A 25,460-nucleotide genomic window follows, 5' to 3' on the forward strand; every position below is an offset into this window, starting at 1 on the left:
TTCTTCCCTGGCCTTCTTGTCCTTTCTCTTTTCCTGGGTCTCAAACAATTACAGGAGTCAGTAAGAAGTGTGTAATTACACAATTAAGTGATTCATGCACCCCTGCCTGCTTCCCTTTGGCTAGAGACCTTGAGTTGGATATGCACATCTACATACATTTGTACACATGCACACTGGACACAGGCTAAAGTGCCCAGGTTTCCTCACACTCACACATCTGCACACTCACATACCTACTCACCCTTACAGGACTCCGTGGAGATTGTGCTAGGGATATCATCTTGCCACTGACTTTTAAAACGGCATATCCATAGCCTCCTGCTCACAGACCCACTTCATCAGATCCTCGGACAGCCTAAAGGATCCTCACTGGCACCTGCCTCACCCCTCTGGTGAGAAGGAAAGCAACCCCTGGGATTAGAGCACTTTAGTGCGCTCTAGTAAACCTGCACATTTGCACACGTATCTTCCCTCTCAATCCTTCTTCCATGCCTCTTTAAAGCACAGTCAAAGAAAAGGCAATTAGTTCTGGCACCTCCTGGCTAGATTCTCCAGAACAAGCATGCGTGTTGCCTGTGCCCACTCTTCAGAGGGCAGAGTGCTGGACCCGGGAACCCACTCAACTTCTTCCATAGCCTGCCTTACCCTCCCCGGCATCCAGCCACGCACTCCGGCGCAGTCGGGGAGGGGAGGGACAGAGATACAACAGAGAAAGACAGAGCTGCCGGGGAGCTCCAGGAGGGAAAACCCAAAGAAATGCTCGGGCTCAGTTTCTATCTCAAGGTGCTGCCACTGAAGTCAAGGCCTCAGAGCTGTTCCAGAGTCGGGTGTTTGCTCCTTGCCGAGATCTTGGCCTCACCGTGAACTTCGGGACCCCGCTGTCTGTCCGCTTCTCAGTCCCTACGTTACATTTCACCCCCACACAGGCGCCCTTCCAGAGTGAGTCCGTGGATCTCCTAGCCTCACGATCAGGCTCCTTTACTACAAGGAGTAAATGAGGCTCTCCCCGGAGGCCAGAAAGAGGCTTTCGTTCTGTGTTCCTGAGTGTGGTGTGGGTTTGAGTGGCTCACTGAACCCCGGACCCGCACCCCTGTCCCCACCCCACCCACCCCTCCGCGACGCGGCCAACCTCCAGTTCTCGGCTTGGTCTCGGCGGGGTCGCCTTCCGCTCGCACTCTGGGTATCGATCCAGCTGAAGCCGAGGGAGGCGCTTAGCAGTACTTCCCTGGGGACCGGGGGAGCGGGGAGCAGAGTTGGCCAAGGAAGTGATGGGAGGGAGAGGAGGTTGACAAACTTTAAGGGGGTGGGGGTTGCAGTGTGCGGCGTTCTTCAGTCCCCCAGGGCCGCCCCAGCCTCCCTCTGCGGGGCACTGGGTGGAGCTGGACTAAGGGTGGAGGGTGGACATCGCCCCCTCTCCCTCCTCCTCCCCAGCCGGGCGCAAAGCTTCGGCAGGCCCAGCACCCTGACTCCGGCCCAATCAGCAGGGAGGGGCGGAGCGTCCGGGCTGGGGCGGGGCCGCGGGGGAGAGGAGTCGGGAGGGGGCGCGAGGGGCGGGGAGCAGCCCGCTTGGCCAGCCCAGGCTGGCTGGGCCGGGAGAACGCGGCAGTGGCGGCCGGCATGGGCGATGGGGGCGCCGAACGCGACCGCGGCTCGGCGCGCCGGGCGGAGTCTGGATGCAGCAGTGGGCGCGACCGGGATCACGGAGAAACGGAAGAATTTCGAGCTGATGCGAGTGGCCAAAGTCCAAGGGAGGTTGCCAGGACCTCAGCCTCCAGCCCCTCGGGTTCCAGGGAAAGCGGGGCGGACAGTGATGGGCAGCCCGGGCCCGGCGAGGCAGACCACTGCCGCCGTATCCTGGTACGAGGTAAGGGGACACAGCCGGCGTTTCGATTCCCTTGGGCCCTCGCGTTATCCAGACTGGGGCTTCCGACCTCCCCGCAGCCTTCACCTTTCGATCCATATATTCCTTCACTCATCACACAGCCGTTCGTTCGACAGATATTATTTTTGAATGCCTATTGTGTGCTACACACTGAGCTGAGCGCAGGGGACAAAGCAGCGAATGAAAGAAGCCTCCGTTCCTCCGCCTTCCAGTTCTCATCCTCTGGGCGCGCATCCCCTCACCCTAGGCCCATCTGGCTGGGTACAATCATAGCGACAGAATGCTGAGAGCTAGGTCACTGTCCCTGGTCTCTTAGGGCAAGGTCGGAGAAAAGTGTACCGCGCGCTCCACAGAGACCAGGATGTGGGTATCGTCTGAAGGAGGCCCCGTCCTCCCTCGCCCCCTGCCCTCCCCCCACCCTGTCCCCAGCAATCGGCACCGTCACAAGACGTTCTCGGTCGAGGGTCCTGGAAGATAGCATGCTCTTGAGCGCCCCAGCCCGTGCTTCACTGTTCCAGTTTCCACTTCCTCGCGGGGCCTGGGCCCAGCTGGCCCAGCTTCCTTCTCCCGGCCTGTTCTTTGGCATTCTTCACTTTCTCCCTTACTCTTCCCTCTCTTCTCTTCTTGCCCGACCATTTCTCAGCGCCTTCCCAGCACTCTCTGCAAGCAAACCGAGGTAGGGGATGGGGAGTCCCAGGTCTCCAGGGCAGGTTTTCTGCTCCTCTGAGAAGCCGGGTGCTCCGCTTTTATTACATCTGGGCCTCCCACGCTATGTGAAAGGAGAAAAGGAGTCTTGGGGATCTTGTGCTCACCCCTTTCTCAGGCTGCCACTAGAGCATGAAGTCTGTTACTCCCCCCCCTCCCCCCTTCCCCAACCCGGAGCCTGCAAAGGCTAGTATGGAGCACTCCCTGCCGTAGCCCCTTCGGCTGGCTTGTCGGCTGGCTTGTCTTCCTCTCCCAGCCTCTTTCCAGCCTCTTTTCACAAAGCGCCCATCCTGGAATCCACTGGGCCTCTAGGCACGACTGGCCAGACATTATTTCTTCATCTTCTGCCCCGAGTTTCTCTGCTCTGAGCTCTGGAATACCATGGCGGAGTGGCAGAAGCTCCCTGAAGCCTCTGAGAATAACTCAAGAGGGGAGATGGGGCGCAAGGCAGAGCAGGGAAGCAGCCCAACATGAAAGCAAGGAACCGAGGGAAACTCAGGGAACCTGGAGTGAAGCCCTGAGATTGGAGGGTCACCATCGCTCTGGGGACAATCTTGAGTAAAGGCCAACGGAAATTCCAACAATTGTGTGGACCTATAAGGCACCTGGAATTAATTCAAATCCTTTTTTATCGGCTGTGAGTGCAAGGGGTCTACAGTTTGATTTCACTGAGAAAATCTGTAGGTAAGACCTCAAGTCTCTGGCTGTGGTGGATCACATTGCACTGCATTCAGAGATGGGCATTGCCTTTGGCCAAGACAGGGAGCGGTGCATTCCGAGCCCAGCTCCTTCCTGCTCCGTTTCTGTTTCTTAACTTTTGTATAGAACGAACACATAGAGCTGTCCATGCAACCTTCTTCAAGTGCAGACACTGGATAGTGGGAATGAACTTCCACGCTGTAGGGTGGGGCCACTTAAGCCAGGCAGAGATGTTCTAACACACAGGTAGGGAAGCCTGCCTACATCTTTGGGAGTGAACTTTTATAAATGTACATGCTTCGTGACCAAGTCATTACATTTGTAAAATACAAGGGAAATATTAGCTGTAAAGCACAACCAATATATTCATGCACCTAACAGAAATGAAAGGAAAATGGATCCTTCATAAATCCCTCTGCCCTTCCCCATTTAATGACAAGGAGGTTATTATAGGCCTAAAATGCCCAGGATGTCATTTACCACTAATCCCTCCTGTTCAGGGTCACCTGTGTCAGTCACTCACAGCCCCACCATGGCTCAGAGTGGAAACTGATAGATGGAAGAGATCTGAAAACTGGCAAAGGGAAGTCTGCCAAGCCTTGGCCCTCTCACAGGCTCAACGTACATTTTGCCTTCGATTTCTGAGGACATATTCCCCCAAAGTGTTTTTGGAAGAAAACCATTAAAATGTGAAGCAGTGGCATTTGCCTTTTCAGTCTTGGATGCAGCTGGGGTAACTCCCCTCAAAAGAGAGAGTTCCTTTTTTCTGGGTCTTGTCAGCTTTCCTTTCATTCTGCACTTCCCTTCTGGAGAACGGAGAATGCATCTCAGGCTAGCAATTTATTGAGAGGGTCCCTTGGCACTGGGAAGTAGCATGGCTCAGGCGGCACAGATACACAAAGTTGGTTTAGAATACTGGCCTTCAGCCCTCTGAACCTAAACCAATTCCTTTGTCTCCATTTCCTCATCTGTCCTAAGCTTGCTAAGGATCAGAGTTGTTGTAGGTAAACTGACACCCAGCAGGGTCTCATAAATATTCATTGGTAGAAGGAGGGGGTGGCCCACAAAACATTTCTAGCAGGTGGAGCAGTGGGCCATGATGGTCAAAAGTCCCTCCCAACTCACCCCCATCCCATGCACATATACCTGGGTGACATTGGAAAGTGAGCAGCATTTAGGTCAAGAACCCGCTAGTGGTGGTAAAAGGAGAATCAGTGTCACCTTGGAGACACCAGAGTATAGCCCTCCCTAGTTCCTTTGGTGGGACTATGGCCCATGACTTAATTCTCAGGCTGATTCTGCTCAGCTGAGAGACCAGGGGAGGCTGACTGTTCTGCCTTAGTGGATTCAAAATGGAGGCTGTTTCGTATGGCATAAGCAAGGCCACTAAGCTACCATGCATGTGCTTACCAGTACTTCCCACCTCACCTCTGACACAGTGAGGCTTCTTCCCAGGCCTCAAGCAGCACACCCTGTGTGCTCAGCCCTTGGTCATGGAGAAGTAGAGATAGGAGGGTCTTTTTGTTTTATAATGGCAAGAGTAGGACAACCATGGTCAGGAATCAATTGGGAAAAAATAGGCAGTTTGAGCCAAGGTTAACTTCTTAACATTGCAGCAGGGCGATTTTGGTGGAGCTGGGATGCCGGCAGGCTGAAGACCAAGGAAAAGTATAGCTCAAAACTCCTATAATCTTCCAATCCATGCTGGCATCCCATCCGCTCCCTCAGATATGCCTACGTGCTTCCCAAATTAAGCCAGATGTGACTTCAACAGCGGTATTTGATAGAGCCTAAAATGTGTCTCCCTAGGGATAATGCATGACTACAGTATTTGCTCACCCACTACCCCTTTCCAGCTGGCCTCCCTGCTTTGGGTCTCAAAGATCCATTCAATGCACACCTTTGGCTTCCTGTCCCTCTGGAAGAGGAGGGCAGAATAATGGCAGGATCCTTGGGAGAAGTAACTCATTAATTAACCAGCAAGAAAAAAAAACAAAAACAAAAAACCACAAGGCTCTCACCAGAGAACTAGACAGGCAGTCCCAGAGTCTTGGTGTCAGAGGGAGGGTGGGGGGGAAGGATGGCTAGGAAATTGCTGCCAAAGGGTGTTGGGAGAAATGGGAATTGGCCTTAGTGGTAATCAGTGGGGACTCCTGTTCCCTTGTGTACAAACACAGCACAATGGAGGGCAATCCTCAGGGCCTACCTCCTAACAGACATTGCCAATAGTACTGCCACTCAAGGGGCCAGGACTTCAGAGGCTCTGGCTGGGAACTAACTGCTGGGATGATAGACACCCCCACCCCTTCACCCCCAGCAGCCTGGTGAGGACTCAGCCCCGCCTTGCCGCTCATTTCCGGCCAGCAACTGGGCCTAAAGAGAATTGTCCAGGCTGAAGGCCTAGCTTGGCAGAGCAGGCAACAAAGATGGGGCGCCTGCCATTGCTGCTATAAATCTATGAATAGAGCTGATAACCAGGTCCACTCTCCAAGCGCTACAGGGCTCGTTCGGGGACCACACTGTAAGAATTTTACGTTGGTTTTGTTGTTAGGAGTGGTTCGTGGTTTGTTTTTCTGAGTCAAGGTCTAGCTATGCAGCCCAGGCACCTCCCTATGCTCCTACCTACGCTTCTCCAGCGCGGAGTTTACAGGCATGCCCCACCATACCTGGCTTTATTTATTAATTTGACTAATTTTGGTGTTTTTGGAGACTGTGTTTCTTTTTTATTTTCTTGGGGTGGATTTGTTTAATGGCATATTTTTTTTTCCTTTTGCTGCTCCTGTTTTGGCAGGAGATCCACACATGCTGGCTGAAGTCTATCAAGCCCCATCATTTGGGGCTTTATTTTCCCCTTTAGTTATTCACCACCCCTCTTAGCCTTCCCCCCCCCCACATAAACCGCAGCAACCCCCAGCCAAATATGTGTCTTCTCTACTCAGGCTTCATTTTCAGGGAACCGTGGAGGGAGCGCTAAATGGCTCTTTTCCTTTCTTGATATTCCTGCCACTCTGACAACACTTACTGCTCACACACACCTCCACTCACCGACTCCCAGGTAGAGAGAGCCAGGTGACTCTGAAAGGTCTGGATAGGAACTGGCGCACAGAAAAGGAAACCGCTCCAGCCTGCACTCCGGGGCCATCTCCCGCAGCTGATTCTAGTCTTCGGTCTTTGCCCCATCTTTGGGGGATAAAAAGTACCTACTAGTAATATAGCCCCAGGAGGCGCCATTTCCTCGCTTGCTCCCTATTCCAAACTTTCCCCTTGTTGGATAATTTTCTTTCAACGGAAAGAAGACCATGTAAATTTTGCCTTCGATTTCTTTTTTTTTTGTTTCATATAAAATAACGATTGCACTGAGTCTTCTCGGCGAGCCTGTAGCCGATTCTCTTTGTACATCCGCCGGGTTCTGTGTCCCAGTTTAAGAAATCAGACGGGGGTGGGGTGGGGGGCAGAGACAGTGGAAACCTACTGGAGATCCTCAAGAAGGTGGGGAGCTAGGCAAGCTATTGCCCTCTGCTATCCGGGATTGCTGCGGTTAGGAGCCTCCTGGCCTCTTCCAGGACACCTCCTCTGTGTCCTGGTGGCCTGGGCCACGGTGGAAGAGGTAGCTGGAGGGAATCAGCCCTTAAAGCCAATAGTGAGAACACCCAGTTAAGACTGCGTGCTGGCTACCATGCTGGGCTGAGAAGGCGTTGCAAGGCCCAGCAGGTGCCTGCAGAGACCAGGGAGAGACCTCTTCTCTCAAGGCCTAGCTTCTCTCATTTCAGGATTTCCTTAGAAATCGTAAGGGTGCTTTGTATGTGCCAGGTTGGTTCTAGCGGGGGCTGCCCGCATGCAGCTTCCCAGCTTGGAGATGCTCCCATGGCAGGCGGGGGATGGCCCGAGTGAGCCCGGTGTTCACGCCAAGGCTGCGGGAGCCAGATTCCCTCCGCGCCACTTTAGGAACCAAGTGGGAGGTGGGCACTATGACCTCCATCCACACAGATGTGCCCTTAGCGTACAGTAGGGTCTCACAGATTTTTTTTTAATTTGGCAAATACATGAAAGGAGACAAAACTGTCCACACATTTCCCTAGGTCTGAGGCAGCAAATTGTCCCCCACCCTAGAACATATGTTCTGAGATTTTTTTTGACGTTACAATTTAAAAGTATATGAAATGGTAGTCATGGGATGTTGTATTTTTAAAATACAACATTAACCACACCTTACTTTTTGAATTCTGCAACTATGAGAACCAAAGAAAAATCCTGAAAAACCTTAACCTTTAAAATGATCATTACGATTATTTTATATTTTATTTTTCCATCTTAGTGGCATATATTAGTTGCACAAGGGGATTTCATTGTGTTATTTCCATAAAGACGTACAATGTATCCAGATCAATCTCACCTGTCACTTCCTCTCCTCTCCTTCTGTGACTTCTGAAGCCAATTTCAACAGATTTCATTGTTCTAGTCTCATACATGTGCATAACTTAAATTACCTTTTAATTTTTGTTTATTTATTTTTGGTGCCAGTACTGGTGCTTGAACTCAGAGGCTGGGCACTATCCTTAGCGTTTTTCCCCCCTCGAGGCCGGTCCTCTACCATTGGAACCACAACTCCACCTCCAAATTTCTCTTTAAAAGTATTTTTCGAGGTGCTGGAGTTTGAAGGCGGGGCCTTCTACTTTCCAGGCAGGAGCAATACCGCGGAGACGCCTCCAGCCCAAATTTTTTAAATTAATGTTTTTTTTCACAATGATCATACCACCAAGGAAGGCAGGGCTGACGCGGTTGGAGCGCGAGGGTCGGAGAGCCAGGGCAGGAGGCTGGGTGTTCGCAGTCCTTTGCAAAACTAGCCTGAGTTGAAAGAACCGCGGGTTAAAGCCGAGCCTCTGTCTCCCCGCGTCGCGCGGTCCTGCAGCCCGAGGCTGGAATCTGAAAAATCAGGGCAATGGAAGGCGCTGGCTCTGCGTTTTGTTGGGATCCTTGTTCCTTCCTAAGGCTCGCGCGCTCAGCGTCCACCCGCCAAGCTTGAGCCCAGCCGGGCTGGAGGGAAACACATCCCTCGATGTCTAGCCTCTGCCAAGATCACACTTACCATGTGAACCTGTAAATAGTTGAGTACAATTCAATAAGTAACACGTGCTCCAGACGAAAGACAAAACCGGAAGCGGTCGAAGGCTCCCCTAAAATAAGCCACCATTCCTGGTACCCTGACAGGCCATTTTCCCACTCCCTTATACAAACATATGCACAGAAGAGACTCGTATTAGACAGGATGCTTACAACTTACCTTTAAAACGTTTTGTTTTAAATCTGCCTTGGGCATTTTTTCAGGTTAATCAGTTCATTCTGGCTCTTTGATTGTAAATCAACATCATAGTTGGGAAATACTTAATTTCCCTAAAGAAAGGACCTTCTGGTTGTTGTCTTCCTTCCTTCCTTCCTTCCTTCCTTCCTTCTTTCCTTCCTTCCTTTCTTTTTTCTCTCTTTCTCTTTCTCTTTTTCTCTCTTTGTTTTTTAAAAACAAATACACTGTGAAATGAACTCCCAAAGCAAAGAAGAGGTTTTCTGCCCGTTTTGACCTTACAGTGAAATAAATTTCTTGCAGTGTAAATGCTGGATTCTTTAAAAGGTTTAATGAACACAGTTTTAACAATATTTTCACATAATTGTAAAGTAGAAATTCATCCATCTTTTTCATACATATATCAAAATTTGTTTTTAAGTACAAAGTGAAAAAACCTATCCCTGTCCCCATCCCCCAGTTCCCTCCCGGTTGGTTGAAGGCAGCCATTTTTATTGTTTTCTAAAATGCCCTACCCCATAATTTTTTTTTTTTTTTTTTGCTCTTGCAAGTTAGTGTAGCTATGCCACTTTTTCTTTTCTTATATTATATCTTGGCATGGAAAGAACTTGTTTTTGTTTTACAAATGCATACTATTCTCTTTATAAGGGTTGGACACACCATGATATATGTAACTGGGTGCCCTGTGGTGAACATTTAGCTTATATATATAATTCTGCTACTGTTACATGTTTTGTTCTGTTTTCGGTCGTGAGGCCTTAACTCTGGGCCTAGGCGCTGTCCCTCAGCTCTTCAGCTCAAGGCTAGTGCTCTAACACATGAGCCACAGCGCCACTTCCAGCTTTTTCTGCTTATGTGGTGCCGAGGAATCGAACCCAGGGCCTCATGCATGGCAAGGCAAGCACTCTACCACGGAGCCACCTTCCCAGCCCCTGCTACTGTTATATGTAATGCTGCAGTAAATAAATTTGCTCCTTGGTTATTTCCAAGTGAATGGGTATCTCTGTCAAAGAATTCCTAAAATGTGGGTTACTGGGTCAAAGGGTATCTGTTTTTATAATTTGGAACATAATGCCAAATTGTCCTCCATCCAATGGGAGCAGTTTACACTGCTTCCAGCAATAGCAGAAAATGCTCATTTCTCCACACAATTTTTTACCCATTTAACCAATAGAGTGAGGAAATCAAAAACTACTTGTTTCTTTTGAATAGCAACACAGTATCACACTACACAGGTATTATACTATTTATTTAACTATTCTCTTTTTTTTTTTTGTCAGTCGTGGGGCTTGAACTCTGGGCCTGGGCGCTGTCCCTCAGCTCTTCAGCTCAAGGCCAGCGCTCTACCACTTGAGCTACAGCGCCACTTCCGGTTTTCTGGTGGTTTATTGGAGATAAGAGTCTCATGGTCTTTCCTGCCCAGGCTGGCTTTGAACCTCGATCCTCAGATCTCAGCCTCCTGAGTAGCTAGGATTACAGGCGTGAGCCACCAGCGCCCGGCTTATTTAACTATTTTCTATTAGTGGACAGAGTTAGGTTGGTTCTATTTTTTTCATTTTTTTCATGAATAATGTTGTGAACATCTTTGCATCCTAACTTGAACAAATAGTTTAAAAATAGACCTCATGAGACAATTTGGAAAATGTAAAAACAAGTGGGATATTTTAATGCCAAGAAACATTGGTTTTGTTGTGATAATAGTATTGTAGTTATATTTCTTAAAGGAATCTTCTGTGGGTAAATGATACAATGTCTGTGATGTGCTTAAAACTGTGTCAGTACCAAAGAAACAAGACTGTTCCTGAGTTGATAAAATTTAAAGTTGAAAATTGAATATCATAGTTCCTTATGCTCTAATTTATGCTTAACATTTGTAATAAAATGTTTAAAATAGTAAGGGTCATTTCATACATACATATCATAATTAGAGAATAAATTCCTGAAATTTTAGCAATCTAAGTATGTGCACTTAAAGTTATTATAGACATTTCCACAATTTGTGCTAAAACTCATTTCTATTTCTTGCAATGAAAGTATACATACACATATATATGTAAATATATCCTTCTAATCTAGAATATACTCTAACTTGTAGGATAAAATTTTTTCAAATAAGAAAATTCAGTTTTCAATTACAATTGAGGACTATTGTTTTAATATATTTATCCATTTAATTTTATTTTCTGTGAATTATTTATACTTAGCCATTATTCTATTGTATTGCTTGTGGTTTTCTTACAATTGAAAACACTGTGACATGTGTTGCAAACACATTTTTATTTAAACTTTGTAAAATTCCCTCCCCCAAAATTGAAATGGAAATAATCATCATGTGTAGGTGATTGGTTTCTTCTATGGTTTAGATTTTAGTTCCTAATTAGAAAAGTTTTATCTATCCAAAGTAAAAATACCTCCCCCCTCACACACATATACACAAATCCCTCAGTATCTGGTACAGTGTTCCCCCACACACATTCCAATGCACACATTCTCAGATGTTTCAGACAGTGTTTACATTTAACCTCAGACATCCTCCTGGATATTTTCAATCATCTCTAGATGACTTATATTACCTATTACAAAGTAAAGGCTATGTAATTAATTGTTATACTGTATTGTTTAGAGAATAAGGAGAAAAATCTTTTAATAATAAGTAGAAATGCACTTTTTAACTGAGTACTTTAGGTCTGAGGTTAGTTGAATCCATGGAAGTGGACATACACACATACATACACACACCTTGTTTCCATAAATTTCAAGGGTAGGCTAGAAGTATAGCTTGATGACAGGTCATTTGCCTGATATAGACAAGGTCCTGGGTTCAATGAGGGATAGTATTGCAATAGAAATCTCTATAAAATTTCTGAGACAAATCATCTGTGCCATTTTTATTTATTTGTTTATTATAAAATTGTCCTTCATAATGTATAATTGTATCAAATTATGTGAATATTAGCAGAGATTGAGAAAACATGCTCTCAACTTGGCCAGCACATAGTTCTAGTCTGATAAAATATGACGTCTCAAAAAATATATCTCTGCTGGTCTCACTTTTATTTCTCTGATTCACTCCTAGATTTTAGTATATTTTCATTTTTATTAGCCACCTATATTTTTCTTCTATGGATAACTTCCACTGGGCTGCTTGACTTTGCTCCAGGTCTGCCAAAGCTGCTTGTACTAGACATCTATTATGAATATTTTCTACCAATCTATCATTTCTTTTAGCCATCTGTCATGATACAGAAGCTCTTATTTCTAGATACTCAAATCTGTCATTTATTTCCCTTTATTTTTTCTATTTTTTATTTTTTTGAGATTTGTTATTTTTTACTTAGGGGTTAGATAGACGTGCTTATTTTTACATGCAGTGTGAGAAACACTACTAATGAGCTAATTTTCCAAAAGCTATGTCTTTAATAATCCAGGCTTTTCTCCAACTAATTTGGAATATTATATTCACAGAACACTCTAAATCCCCCTAGATGCATGGATTTATTTCATAACTCTCATACCAGCATCATACCATTGCAGTTGCTGTAGATTTAAAATATTCTTTGCTGTGTGGCAATAACACTCTCTCCTCATTCTTTAATACTTTTTCTTAACTATTCTTCCACTTTTAATTTCACCAATGAGCTGGAGAATGAATTATCCATAAGAATTTTAAATATTTTTATTATCTTTAAGTAGTTGCACAAAGGAGTTGCCATTTAACAAAGCAGTTTATGAATGCAATATGCCTTGATCAATTTCAACATTCTGACCCATCCCTCCTAACCCATCTCTTCCCTAGTTCCCTCACTTTTCTTAATTTTGTAGGCTATGCATTGAATTTTTTTCAAGTTGTCAATATATATTTTTTAAATTTTTTATTGTAAAGATACTATACAGAGGGTTACAGTTACAAGAGCAAGGTATTGAGTACACTTCCTATTGAGCATTGTTACCCCCTCCATTTTTTTCTCCCTACCATCCCTTCCCTCCCTACCTTCCCCAGGTTCTTTTTTTTTAAATTGTGATTAAGTGATTACATAATTTCCCAAATTTCACAGTATTGTGGAATAATGATGCTCATTTAAAGTCACAAGTTCATTCTAACTTTCCTGGAGCAAATTGTCTATCACGATCTATAACATATAACGGTATACACATATACACCATACATGTGATCAGCAGCATGGGGTTATTTAGTAGTGGTTCAACCAGATGAGTGGAAGTTCTTTGTTTCTTAAGCCCTGCTAATTTTGTCGTATCACCTAACATTTTGGATTTAGCATCCACTTATCAGGGAGACCATGTACCGTTTGTCTCTTTGCTCTTGGCTTACCTCGCTCAACATGATTCCTTCTAGCTCCATCATTTCCCTGCAAATGCCATTATTTTGTCATTTCTAATGGCTGCTATGCATTGAATTTTTTAACTGCATTTTCCAGTCTTTCCTCCCCCACCCCCCCCACCGCACTACTTGTTTTCATTCATCTACTCCACCCCTTTCAACTACCCATTTTCTGGTGTTAATTTTGTTGACCTTTGATTTAGCCTTTCTAGAGCATTACACTGTTTGAGTTCTCTCCTGAGCCTACTATTTTTCAGTTATTACATTTGTGTACACTTATATACTACCTAAAGTATTTACTTATATTTTACTTATACACTAATTCTAGCTTCCACATATGAGAGAAAACAGGTAACCTTTGTTTCTTGGGGTCTGACTTCCTTTCACTTAACACAACTGTCCAGATCCTTCCATTTATCTGCAAATGATGCAATATCATTCTTTCTAATGGATGAGTTAAATTCCGTTGTTTTTTCCCTTCCCCTCCACAAATTATACTGACATCAAATACAGTGAAAGCAGGGGTTATACTGTGGGGGAGGGACATACAAAGCAACAAAGAAATCATCTTATAAACGTGTTAGAAACAATCGCATGAAAGAAAAAAACATTTGAATACATAGCTTAGGGTTCATTTCCCTAACATCACCTTATCTGACCTTTTCTGCTTGACTCAGACATATACTACATATTGCAAATAAGGGAAACCATGGGACCTATGTTTCTTTGGGCCTGGCTTACTTCACTTAATATAATTTTTTCCAAGTCTTACCCGGTTTTAAATTGTTTATTAAAAGTAATTTTTAGTATAAAAACACTTTTATTACAAAACATTATTTATTACAGAATATTGTAAACGTTCTTATTTCAAAACTGGTTTTTATTTAAAATAAGTTACTTAAAATTCATTAACAGCCTCCCTCTTGCACACGAGGTCTTTTAAGAACAACATTATTTTTCTCATTTCTATATTCCCAGACTCTAAAAAATGTCACTTCACACCTAGTAGGTACTTATTAAATATGGATAATGCTATACATTATTTCATGAGTTGTGTGGGTGTGTCTGTGTGTGTGTGTGAGAGAGAGAGAGAGAGAGAGAGAGAGAGCTTAATTGAAGATAAATGTCTTATGGACTTTGCCTAGACTGTCTTCAAACATCAGATTGCAGCCTTCTGAGTAGCAAGACTAAAAGGTGTGAGTCACCAGAGCTCCTGTTTCCTAAGTTATTTTCTCACAGTTAATATCAGTTCATAAAATTATTGTTTCATTCCAATTAATTGTGATTGCTTTAAGATATGTTGTAGTTCAAATGTACCCTAATCTATGCCCTAATAAATGAAGTCTTTTTTGAGCAGTAGTACAGGAGTTTGAACTCAGAACTTTATGCTTGCTAGCACATGCTCTACTATTTGAGCCATACCCCCAGCCCTAGATAAATGCAATCTTAAAAAGCTGTAACACTGGGTACTGGTGGCTCATACCTGTAATCCTAGCCACTCATGAGGCTGACATCTGAGGAGCTCAGTTCAAAGCCAGCCTAGGCAGGAAAGGCCATGAGACTCTTATCTCCAATAAACCATCAAAAAACAGAACTGGAGCTGTGACTCAAAGTGATATAGTGCTAGCCTTGAGTAGAAAGGCTTAAGAACAGCACCCAGGTTCTGAGTTCAAGCCCATGACCAACCAAAACAAACAAAGAAAAAAAGGCTGTAATATTTATGGTCCTACACAGATATGAGATGATGATTTCTCTAAAGTACCTTATTCTTTTATTAATCACCTATAGGTGATTTTACCAGCTTACAGTGACAGTGGCTTTTGATTGCTGTTTAACCTTGCATTATCCTGATAATTACAAAACTATGTCCATCTTATAGGGTTTTTTTGGCGAATGCTCTAGATAAATTACTTATGCATTTTTTTCTGGTAGGCTGCTTCCTTCTTCTTGTTGCTAGAATTTGAATTCAGGGCTTTGCCCTTGTTAGGCAGGTGCTTTACCATTTGACCTACCCCTCTAATTCTTGTTGCTCTGGTTATTTTAAAAACAGGGTCTCAATATTTGCCTGGCCTGGCCTGGACCAAGATTTCCCCATTTACACTTCTTGTCATAGCAAGGATGACAGGAATGCATCACCATCACCACTATTGATTGAAACTTGGTCTCGTGAACTTTTTTTTTTTTTTTGCCTAGAGTGGCCTGAAGTTTCAATCCTCTTGACCTCAGCTAGGATTACAGGCATAAGCCACTACTGCCCAGCTTTTCCTTTATAAAATATTATTTATTGAGCTGACAATGTTTGCCTGTAATATATAAGACCCTAGGTTGGATTCCAAGGAACCACAAAAAATGGAGAGAAGGAGGAAAGAAGGGAACAAAGGAGGGAAGGAAGGAAGGAGAAGAGAGGGGAAGCAGAGGAAGAGGAGAGAGAAGAGGGCAGAGGAGGAAAGGGGAGGGGTGGGAGAGGGGAGGAGAGGAAGGAAAATAGTAAAAAAAATTCTTTTATAATTGTATTTTGTTTATTCTGGATATCATTTCTTCACATCTTTTTACAAGGATTTCTTTCACAGTGTTTTTTGTTGTTGTTTTGCTTTTTGTTGGTTGTGGAGCCTGGGTAATATCTCTGAGTTCTTCTGCTCAAGGTTTGTGCTCTACCACTTTGAATCACAGCACCACTTCCAGATTTCTGGTGGTTAATTGGAGAGAAGAGTCTCACAGTTTTTCCTGCCTGGGCTGGCTTTGAACTGCAATTCTCAGATCTCAGCTTCCTAAGTAGCTAGTGTTACAGTTGTGAGCCACCAGCACCTGGCCCTTCACAGTGTTTCCAGCATTTTTCTTTGGCATCAGTGATTGTCTCATACACAAGTTTGCATCTTTAACATGGTTAGATGCATTATTTATGCTCCCTTTATGGCCTCCAGTTTGCTTAGAAAGCTCCTTACAAACCTCAGGTTACAAAAATATCCCCCTATATTTTCTTATAATGTTTTTATCATTTTATGCTCTATAATTGGCTTTAAGATTTACTTGAAGTATCTTACTTATAGTGTAAGAGTGGTACTTCATTTTATTCCCAGTAGATAATTTATGGTCACCAACCTACTCAGCTCCACTTATTGACTAGCATGTGTCCAGTTTTTGGCTGTCTCTTTTATCTTTTGTCTGTTTGTTATTATAAAGTTGATGTACAGAGGGTTTACAGTTACATAAATTAGGTAAAGAGTACATTTCTTTTTTTGTGCCATCTTCTTGAAATAGATTGCTGTATGTGCTTGTATTCAGTACTGGAACCTTCATTCTATTGCCTACTATTGTTCCATCATTTGAGCACCATCTCCAAATCCATTTATTTACTTGATATTTTACCACAATGCATTTTAAAATTAAATACTCACTTTAGCCTCCTCCTAAGCATGTAAAATCATGGGTTTAATTTTTTTCTAATAAACATTAAATAAGCACACAACTTTTGAAATGACAAATGTTTATCTTGTGCCATTTAGAAAGTCATCTCACAATCGGCAAGTGGCAGGCTGAGGCACCTAGGAAACTGGTAGTGAGTTCTTTGCGTTAGTGAATTTGTGTATTTTGAGGGGACAACAGGGCACTCTAGCTTCGAGGCATGTTTTGGCTGTTGTTGACTTTTTTTGGGGGGGGGGTCTCCGGTCATGGGGCCTGAACTCTGGGCCTGGGCACTGTCCCTCAGCTCTTCAGCTCAAGGTTAGCGCTCTACCACTTGAGCCACAGCACCACTTCCGGCTTTTTTCTTTTTTCTTTTTTTGCTTATGTGGTGCTGAGGAATCGAACCCAGGGCCTCAGGCATGCAAGGCAAGTGCTCTACCACTGAGCCACCTTCCCAGCCCTAAGTTTTATTTTTTTTATTGTGAAAATACTGTACAGAGGGGTTACAATTACATGGGCAAGATAATGAGTACATTTCTTATCAAGCATTGTAGTCTCCTCCTTTGTTTTCCCTTCCCATCCCTTCCCAGCCTCCCTCCGCCCCCCCAATCCTCCCCGCCCCCTCTCTTGCATATAGTTCTATATGATCTGTATATAACCACAGATGCATATAACCACAGTTACACCAAAATACAGAATTACTGTGTCATCCCAGAGGCGCTTCCTCCTCATCCTCATTCGTGGTCAAATTCTCCCTCTGTGCCATAACCCACCAGAGCTGAAGAACTGAACTAAAGATAGGTGTGAACCACCACACTGACTTTTAAATATTTTTACCTTTAGCCATCCTAATAGGTATTTCTCATCACAGCTCTAATTTGTCTTTATATGGTGGCTAGTGATGCAGGACAACTTTAAAAATGCTATTGTCACTATTAGGAAGTTGTACAAAGGAGTTACAATTTCATGAGTCAGGTGATGAGTAGCTTCCTGGATGACAGTGTCACCTCTTCCTTTATTTCCAGAAGGGACATCTTGTGTGCTTGTCTAAATGGCAGTTTAATTTTGAGATTTTCATTTTTTAGAGTTTTAAAATAAAATCGGTTTAAAAATAGCACAGAAATTCAACATTAACAAGTGAAATGTAGGGCTGGGAAGGTGGCTCAGTGGTAGAGCGCTTGCCTTGCATGCATGAGGCCCTGCGTTCAATTCCTCAGCACCACATAAGCAAAAAAAGAAAAAAACCGGAAGTGGCGCTGTGGCTCAAGTGGTAGAGCACTAGCCTTGAGCTAAAGAGCTGAGGGACAGCGTCCAGGCCCAGAGTTCAGGCCCCACGACCGGACCAAAAACAAACAAACAAAATGTAATTGGGATGTAGCTTAATGAGAAAACATTTGCCAAGCTGTGGTTATGTGGCATGTTGTAGTGTCCAGTGGCAAGTCTGAGATTGCCTTTCCTGGATAGTGTACCCAGAGGGAGAGAGCTGACCTTGTTTGTGCTTGTTGGAAGAGGAAAGGGAAGTTTATGTCTGTCTTGACCTCGTGCTCAGACTCAAGTGCTTCAGGGGCGGGCTCAAGTAGACTGTCTTAGGGAGTGAGTATGAAGTCTTCAGGACCAGATGCAACAGCATCTCTTCCTGACCATACCCCGCAGGGACAGACACATTACCTTATGCCGGTGCCTCTGCAGATGGAGCCACTTGGGTATTGTAAGGAAGTTCTCAGGCTGGTCTCACAATTGACAATGGCAGAACTCAGGTAAGGAAGATGAGCTCCATCACAGAGTCATCACACATATTACCCTATATTTTTTGGAATGTGCAAAGGATGGAGCTGAGGGACCAAGAGTTCCCCAGAGGCATTTGGTTCCTATGATACTTCAAGAACAAGGCCCTCATGCATTTGATGAGGTCTGGTGTCAGGGGAGGACTTGGGCTGGCTTGGAATATAGGAAGACAGAGAAAGGGATCCTGCTGAGCAGTGGCTTGCCTTCTTCCTAGGAATGACTGTGAACAGGAAGGTGCTTGAGAACCTCTGAGGTCAGGAGCAGGAATCATGAGCCAGATTATGGAGGAGCCATTGGCATAGGCAGGAACCCTCAAGAGTCAGTTTGTGGGGCAGGGGACTAGAGTGCAAGATTGAAGTTAACCCTGACACAAGGACACTCTTTGGTGAGCAGCACATCCTGTTAGAACTCCTTTCACATTCACTCCAGGAGGAGGATGAACCCATTCAAAAGACTCCTTTCTTTTTGAAACCATAACTAAAATAGTTTTCTTTCTTTCTTTTTTCTTTTGTCTGACATGGGGCTTGAACTCAGGGCCTGGGAGCTGTTACTAAGCTTTTTTTGCTCAAGGCTAATGCTCTACCACTTTGAGACACAGCTCCACTTCCAGTTTTCTGGTTGTTAATTGAAGGTAAGAGTCTCATGGACTTTCCTGACTGGGCTGGCTTCAAACCGTGATCCTTAGATCTCAGCGTCTTGTGTAGCTAAGATGACAGGTGTGAGCCCCAGTGCTCAGCTAAAATCTTTTTTTACTGTAACCTGTCAAATAAAAGAATAAGATTATCCAAAGAAGGTATTCATGAATTCAAATGAGGTGGTTTTCTCCTACCCTTCCACCCTTTGACCCAGGGTCTTTGGCATACCTCTGCAAACTCTCTACCACTGAGCTTTATATTGCCAGTCCTTGTTTTTGAGACCCAAGCTGATCTTGAGCTCAAGATCCTCCTGTCTCTACCTCCCAAGTGCTGAGATTAGAGGTGTATAGTACTAAGCATCGTAAAATTCAGGTGTATTTAGTTTGTTGAACACTATCAGTGTGGCCATGAGTAAGTTGCTTAAAATGTGTTCTTGTTTTTTCACCAGTAAAATGAGATTTCCATGTTGCAGCTCCAACTCCATTGAGACATTGGGAAGGTTACAATACAAAAACAGATTTTGGCCTAAAGCAATTATTACAGAAATGTGACCTTAAGACTAAAATGTTAGCCTCTATCATACTGCAAAGGCCAACTGTGCTCCCCCTGGTGGATATTGGAATTCCTGCAGCTGTGCAGGTTGTGTTGATGCTCTGCCTACCAGGGCTGCTTTGCTCTGGTTATCAGGACTGCTCTGCACTGCTTAACTTTCCATTGCTGCTGTTCTTCTATTATGGCAAGTTACGGTTAATCTCCTTTCACTACTGGAAGCACTATTTATTGTGAGTTGTTGGGTAAATCCTACAGGACATGAGGCTGCATATTTCTACCATCTGATGGCTCAAATTCAGATCATCTCCACCCTTACAGTTATAGCTGATAACTTACTTTCCTAACCATTTTGTTCAGGAAAATGGTTGACATGTTGTGTTGATACTAAGTGATTATATGTGGTAAATGTGTGCCAAGGTTTTCAACCTCTTTTTTTTTTTGCCAGTCCTGGGGCTTGAACCCAGGGCCTGGACACTGTCCCTGAGCTTCTTTTGTTCAACGTTAATACCCCACCACTTGAGCCATAGCACCACCTCCAGCTTTTTCTGTTTATGTGGTACTGAGTAATCAAACCCAGGGTTTCATGCATGCTAGGTAAGCACTCTACCACTAAGCCACATTCTCTCTTAATTAAGTTCCAAACTATGGAAATGCTGGGCCTAAAGAATATTGTTCCAGAGCCTGGACATACTTCTGCTCTCCTGTCACATGGGAGTTGTCCTTGGGCTGCTCCTGGGGATCCCAGTTACACATTCTGTTCCCCTGTGCACCAGCAGCTAGCCTCCCAGTGGACCCTAGAAGGATCGGTAAGACAAAGGGCTCACTCATGCACATGTGCACATATACATACACAGCTTAGGACCTGGCTGGCTTCTAGGCAACTCCAATAAGTCTTCCCTACTACATAATGAAACCCTGTCTCAACAACAACACTTGCTGGTGATGTAACCCAGCTAGCGAATTAACCTGGCTCCCTTCATGGACCCCACAGATGCCAAGGGAACCATCCGGGAAATTGTACTGCCCAAGGGCCTGGACTTGGACCGGCCCAAGCGGACTCGCACCTCCTTTACTGCAGAGCAGCTATACCGCCTGGAGATGGAGTTCCAGCGCTGCCAGTACGTGGTGGGCCGTGAGCGCACAGAGCTGGCCCGCCAGCTGAACCTCTCAGAGACACAGGTAAAAGGCCAGGCCTCGATTTCTTCACTCCTAGAGAGGAGTGGCAGTCTGGGAACTACTTAGGGTATGAGGCCATGTGTTACCACCGGGAGACTTGACTAGAGGAGTTCAAATAGGCATGAGTGGTAGGTATAAAGTAAGTAGCAGACTAAGCAAGCACACTGTCAGCAAGTGAGTCTTACCTGCCCTGGTAGCGCACACTTGTAATTCCAGTACTCCAGAGACTGAGCTAGGAAGATCTCAGATTTGAGGCTAGCCTGGGCTATATAATGAGAGAGGGAAGCCAGAGGGAGGCCAACAGAAGAAGCCTTTCAAATACATCTTGCACTTGGGTACAATGTGAGAGGGCCAGATAAATGGGGCAAGGAGACACTCAGGTGCAGAGACTGACTTAGGGGAATGTTGGATATGGGTAGAACCTCAGAAAGGGATAGCAAGGGTTTGGCTTGCTGGAAACAAAGGAACTGGGGAGGTGCCCCGTACAGTGCCATGTGCCTGTAATCCTAGGCATGTGGGAGATGGGAGAATCATTTGAGCTCAGGATTTCAAGACCAGCTTAGGCAGCAGAGCAAGAGCCTATCTCCAGATCAACAAACAAACAAATGATTCTGGAGAGAGATGAAATGTGACACTTTTGGGCTAGGGATCTCTTCGCCATTCTGGACCCTTTCCCACCCTCTGTACTTAACCCAGAGGAAGGTCCTCTCATAAACTGAGTACCTGCCCTGTGTAAATGGAGACACTTGAAGCTGGTGTCAGAACCACAAAATGATAATAGTAAAAATGATGCTTAGTACTTATCAGCATCAGGTACAAAGTGCTCTGCATGCTAGTGGATGAATCCCTCCCATTTCACAGACAAGTCAAGATTTTGCTTAGGCTCTCACCTGTCAGCCTAGCTGTTCTGGAGGCTGAGATCTGAGGATCACAGTTCAAAGCCAGTCCAGATAGGAAAGTCCGTGAGACTCTTATCTCCAATTACCATAAAAGCTGGACGTGGACATAATGGCTCATGCTTGGGGGACATGAATTCAAGCCCCAGGACACACGCGCGCGTACACACACACACACACACACACACACACACAGAAGTGATGGAAATTTAACAGGTATGATCTAGTTGAAGGGAATAAGTCCATAGGAGTCATCCTTGGGGACCCTATTTTGTCCCTGGGTGCTCTCCTCTGTGAGCCAAAATAACTTTTCTCCTTTAAGTTGATTTTTTTTGGCATTTTGTCACCTTCACAGGAAGGTAACACACCCTCCTTTGTCTTTCCTTGATGCCAGAGTTATGCAATAGCATACATAAGCCTCAGGTAAACTTTCCTGGGGGCCTCTCTTACCCGGCTCTCTCCTAGGGGGCTCATCTATCCTAACTAGTTTAGTCCTCAGCATAACCTTGGGGGTTGATGTGAGAGGTTCCTCGTACCAAATGTGGCATGTAGTCCCACACCATCAACAACAGACCCTGTCTGAGGCTAAGTGTCTCAAAGAGATCTATTGTGTCCTCTGGCTGTGCCTTTCCATGTGGGGACTTGTCAAAGCCCAGGAGTGATGCCCTCCAAGAACCTGCACCCATCTTCTAGTCCACTGTCCAGGTGGATAAGATTCCAGAATTCCTCGCATGTGACATTTGTACTCCCTGCCTCAGACTCTCTCGGAGCAGTCCTTCCCAGGACAGACCACAGCCATTATTCAGAACCACAGGCCCTGGTGAAATTGCACAGCCTCTTACATAAGATTTAAACTGTAAATCTCTGAATAGGAGCTAGTGTATTGTATGTTACTCCAACTGGAAAGCCTGGCCAGCATCAAATACCTACCTGTCAACTCAGAAATCAGAGCTACTTAGTAGTCCACAAACACTGTTTAACTAGCTATTTTCTTGTTTCAAAATGCTCTCTGGTTTTATACTATTAACACATTAATATCTACCATATTTTTATTCTTATCACAGATATCATTTTATACTCCATACATCTTGTTTTATACATTGTACAAATGACCATACTTACCAGTCAAACCAGTGGCTCATGCCTATCATCCTAGTTACTTAGGAGGCTGAGATCTGAGGATCACGGCTCCAAACCAGCCCAGGCAGAAAAGTCCCCATGAAGACTCTTATCTCCAATTAACTACTCAAAAGCTGGAAGTGGTACTGTGGCTAAAAGTGGCAGAGCATTAACCTTGAGCCAAAGAGCTCAAGAACAGCATCTAGGCCCTGAGTTCAAGCCCCACAACTGATAAACAAAAATAAAAAAAAAGACCATACTTGGTTAGAAAAGAATAAGTAAATAAATGAACAAAGTCAAAACTCAGTGGGAAGGCAGCAGGAATGGATACTGTTAGCAGAGTAAGAATGAGCTCAGGCACCCTTTGTATATATACCAGAGTCAAGGTGGACCATGAGCCAGAGGCTCCCACCTTGCCTCTTGCTCCTGTAGGTGTTAGAGTTGGCAGCTGGAGCCTAGACCTTCAGAGCACTGTTTTTCTCAACTTGGAATCACCTGGTGAGTTGTAGCAACTGCTTGAGCCTGGATCCCAGCTATCTCCCTTTCTGACTGGGTGATTCATGTTCAAGGTTAAGCTCTTTGAGTAGCTCTCATGAATGGCCAGGATCAAGAGGCATTGCCATAGAGATGGGGGGGACTGGGGCATGGAAGAGGGCCTGTATGGCAGTGGGGAGAGGGCTGGGGGGATGGAGATGGCCATCATGGAGGAAGGGGTATAAGGAGAGCCTGTGGAGACTCCATCTAAGCTACTGTGTGAATATGGCCAGGGGCACTTTGGAGAACCCCATTACATGATATCTACCAGTTGATGGGGTTCTTGACATAGACTTCAGTTAAAAAGCCTGAGTCTCAGCTGAAATTTGGAATTATCAGAACATAAATGGTGGCTAAGGCCATAAACATGCCCAAGAACAGAATAGGTAGACCAAGAAGGGATGTTGAACTCATAAATTATACCTATCTTGTCTGCCAATCCATCTCTTCATCCTAGGCCAAAATCCACTTCAGCAATGAAGGGATGTCCGTAATTTAGGGATGAGAGTCCCTAATCAGTTCCCCTGAGCAGGCTGCTTGTGAGAAGACCTTAATGATAATCTTTCTCCTTCTCACCCCATGTGTCTCCCTCCTCCCATCCCTCCACTTCTTTCTTTGTCTCCTCCGCCTGTCCACTTTGCTCTGCTGTCCCCCTCTCCCCTCCTGACATCCCAAGGTGAAGGTTTGGTTCCAGAACCGCCGCACCAAACAGAAGAAAGACCAGAGCAGGGACCAAGAGAAGCGGGCATCATCCTCTGCCTCCGAGGCCTTCGCCACCTCCAACATTCTGCGGCTTTTGGAGCAAGGCCGGCTGCTGTCTGTTCCCAGGGCCCCCAGCCTCCTGGCACTGACCCCTGGCCTGTCTGGCCTGTCTGCTGTCCACAGGGCCACCTCCTTGGGTGACCCCAGGAACTCCTCCCCTCGCCTCAACCCGCTGCCCTCAGCCTCAGGATCCCCTCCACTGCCGCCCCCTCTGCCAGCCGTCTGTTTTGCCACAGCCCCACTGCTGGACTTGCCTGCTGGTTATGAACTGGGATCCTCTGCCTTTGAGCCCTACAGTAAACTAGACCGCAAAGGAGGCAGCCCTGGATGCAGCAGCAAGAAAGCTAACACTTAAGACTCCCACGTGTGTGTGTGTGTGTGTGTGTGTGTGTGTGTGTGTGTGTGTGTGTATGTGTGTGTGACACTCTGGACACTCCAGTCCCCAGCACAGCACTGCCCAGCCTCCCAGTCCCAGCCAACTGCACTGAGCAGGCCCTGAAGAGGAGGGATGGCAAACCACATGTCCTCCTCATCTGCCCCCAGCTCAGAGACTTGACCAAATGGCCTTGGTCCCCGCAGAGTGTGTTTGTGTGTGTGTGTGTGTGTGTGTGCGCACGCGCGTGTGTATGTGTGTGTGCACAAGTGTGTGTGTTTATGTGTATGTGTATGCGTGTAAGTGCAGTGTGCATGGGTGTCTCTCACTGAAATAAAGGAAAACTATGAAAAGAAAGGAACCAGTCCCCACAGCACCATCTAACTTTGTTCAATTTCTGCCCTCACTGCGAAGGAAAAATAGGCTAAATCAAGGGACTCAAATGAGAGGGGGGACTGGAATGTGGGATTCAAGCTGGGTGAGACATTCGCGTGTGAATCCACAGGCTCCTAACTCCTACTCCCAATGGAGCATGCACCTTAGCACCCCCATTGCCACCACAATGCAACATTGCTGTCTTTGGTTAACCATTACCCTAGACAAGCTTCTCTTTCAAAAACTTAAAAATATGTTGGGCACTGGTGGCTCACACCTGTAATCCTAACTACTCAGGAGGCTGAGATCTGAGCACCGCAGTTCAAAACCAGCCCGGGCAGGAAAGTCTGTGAGACTCTAATATCCAGTTGCCCATCAGAAAACCAGAAGTGAACCTGTGGCTCAAAGTGGCAGAGTGCTAGCCTTGAGTAAAAGAGATCAGTTACAGCATTCAGGCCCTGAGTTCAAGCCCACAACCAATTGAAGAAAGAAAGAAAGAATAAAAGAAAGAAAGAAGGAAAGAAAAATAAAGAGGCAAGAGAGAAAAGAAAGGAAGAAAGAAAGGAAAGAAAGAAAGAAAGAAGGAAGGAAAGAAAGAAAGAGGGAGGGAGGGAAGGAGAGAAAAAGAAGGAAAGAAAGAAAGAAAAAAAAGAAGGAAAGAAAAAAATAAGCTATCCAAGACTCTTATCTCCAATTTACCCACAAAAACCTTGAAGTGGAGCTGTGGCTCAAAGTGGTAGAGCCCTATTCTTGAGCAAAAAAGTTCAGGGACAGTACCAGGCCCTGAGTTCAAGCCCCATGACCAACAACGACAGAAAATGTGGCTTAGTGGTGGAGTGCTTGGTAGCATGCATGAAGCCCTGGGTTTGATTCCTCACTATCACAGAAACAGAAGAAGCCTGAAGTGGCTCTGTGGCTCAAGTGGTAGAG

The 25,460-nt window shown here is 45.2% G+C and overlaps 1 protein-coding gene across 1 annotated transcript; it reads left to right on the plus strand.

Moving 5' to 3' along the window:
• The first annotated feature begins 1,617 nt into the window (after positions 1 to 1,617).
• On the plus strand, positions 1,618 to 24,175 carry Vax2 (ventral anterior homeobox 2). The gene is made up of 3 exons (XM_042699791.1): positions 1,618 to 1,864; positions 20,287 to 20,474; positions 23,697 to 24,175. The coding sequence occupies exons 1-3, from the start codon at positions 1,618 to 1,620 to the stop codon at positions 24,135 to 24,137; spliced, it is 876 nt and encodes a 291-aa protein (XP_042555725.1). The 3' UTR covers positions 24,138 to 24,175.
• Positions 24,176 to 25,460: the final 1,285 nt, after the last annotated feature.

The sequence above is a fragment of the Dipodomys spectabilis genome, unplaced genomic scaffold (assembly GCF_019054845.1).
Source record: "Dipodomys spectabilis isolate Male_0828 unplaced genomic scaffold, ASM1905484v1 ptg000262l, whole genome shotgun sequence".
Classification (NCBI taxonomy): domain Eukaryota; kingdom Metazoa; phylum Chordata; class Mammalia; order Rodentia; family Heteromyidae; genus Dipodomys; species Dipodomys spectabilis.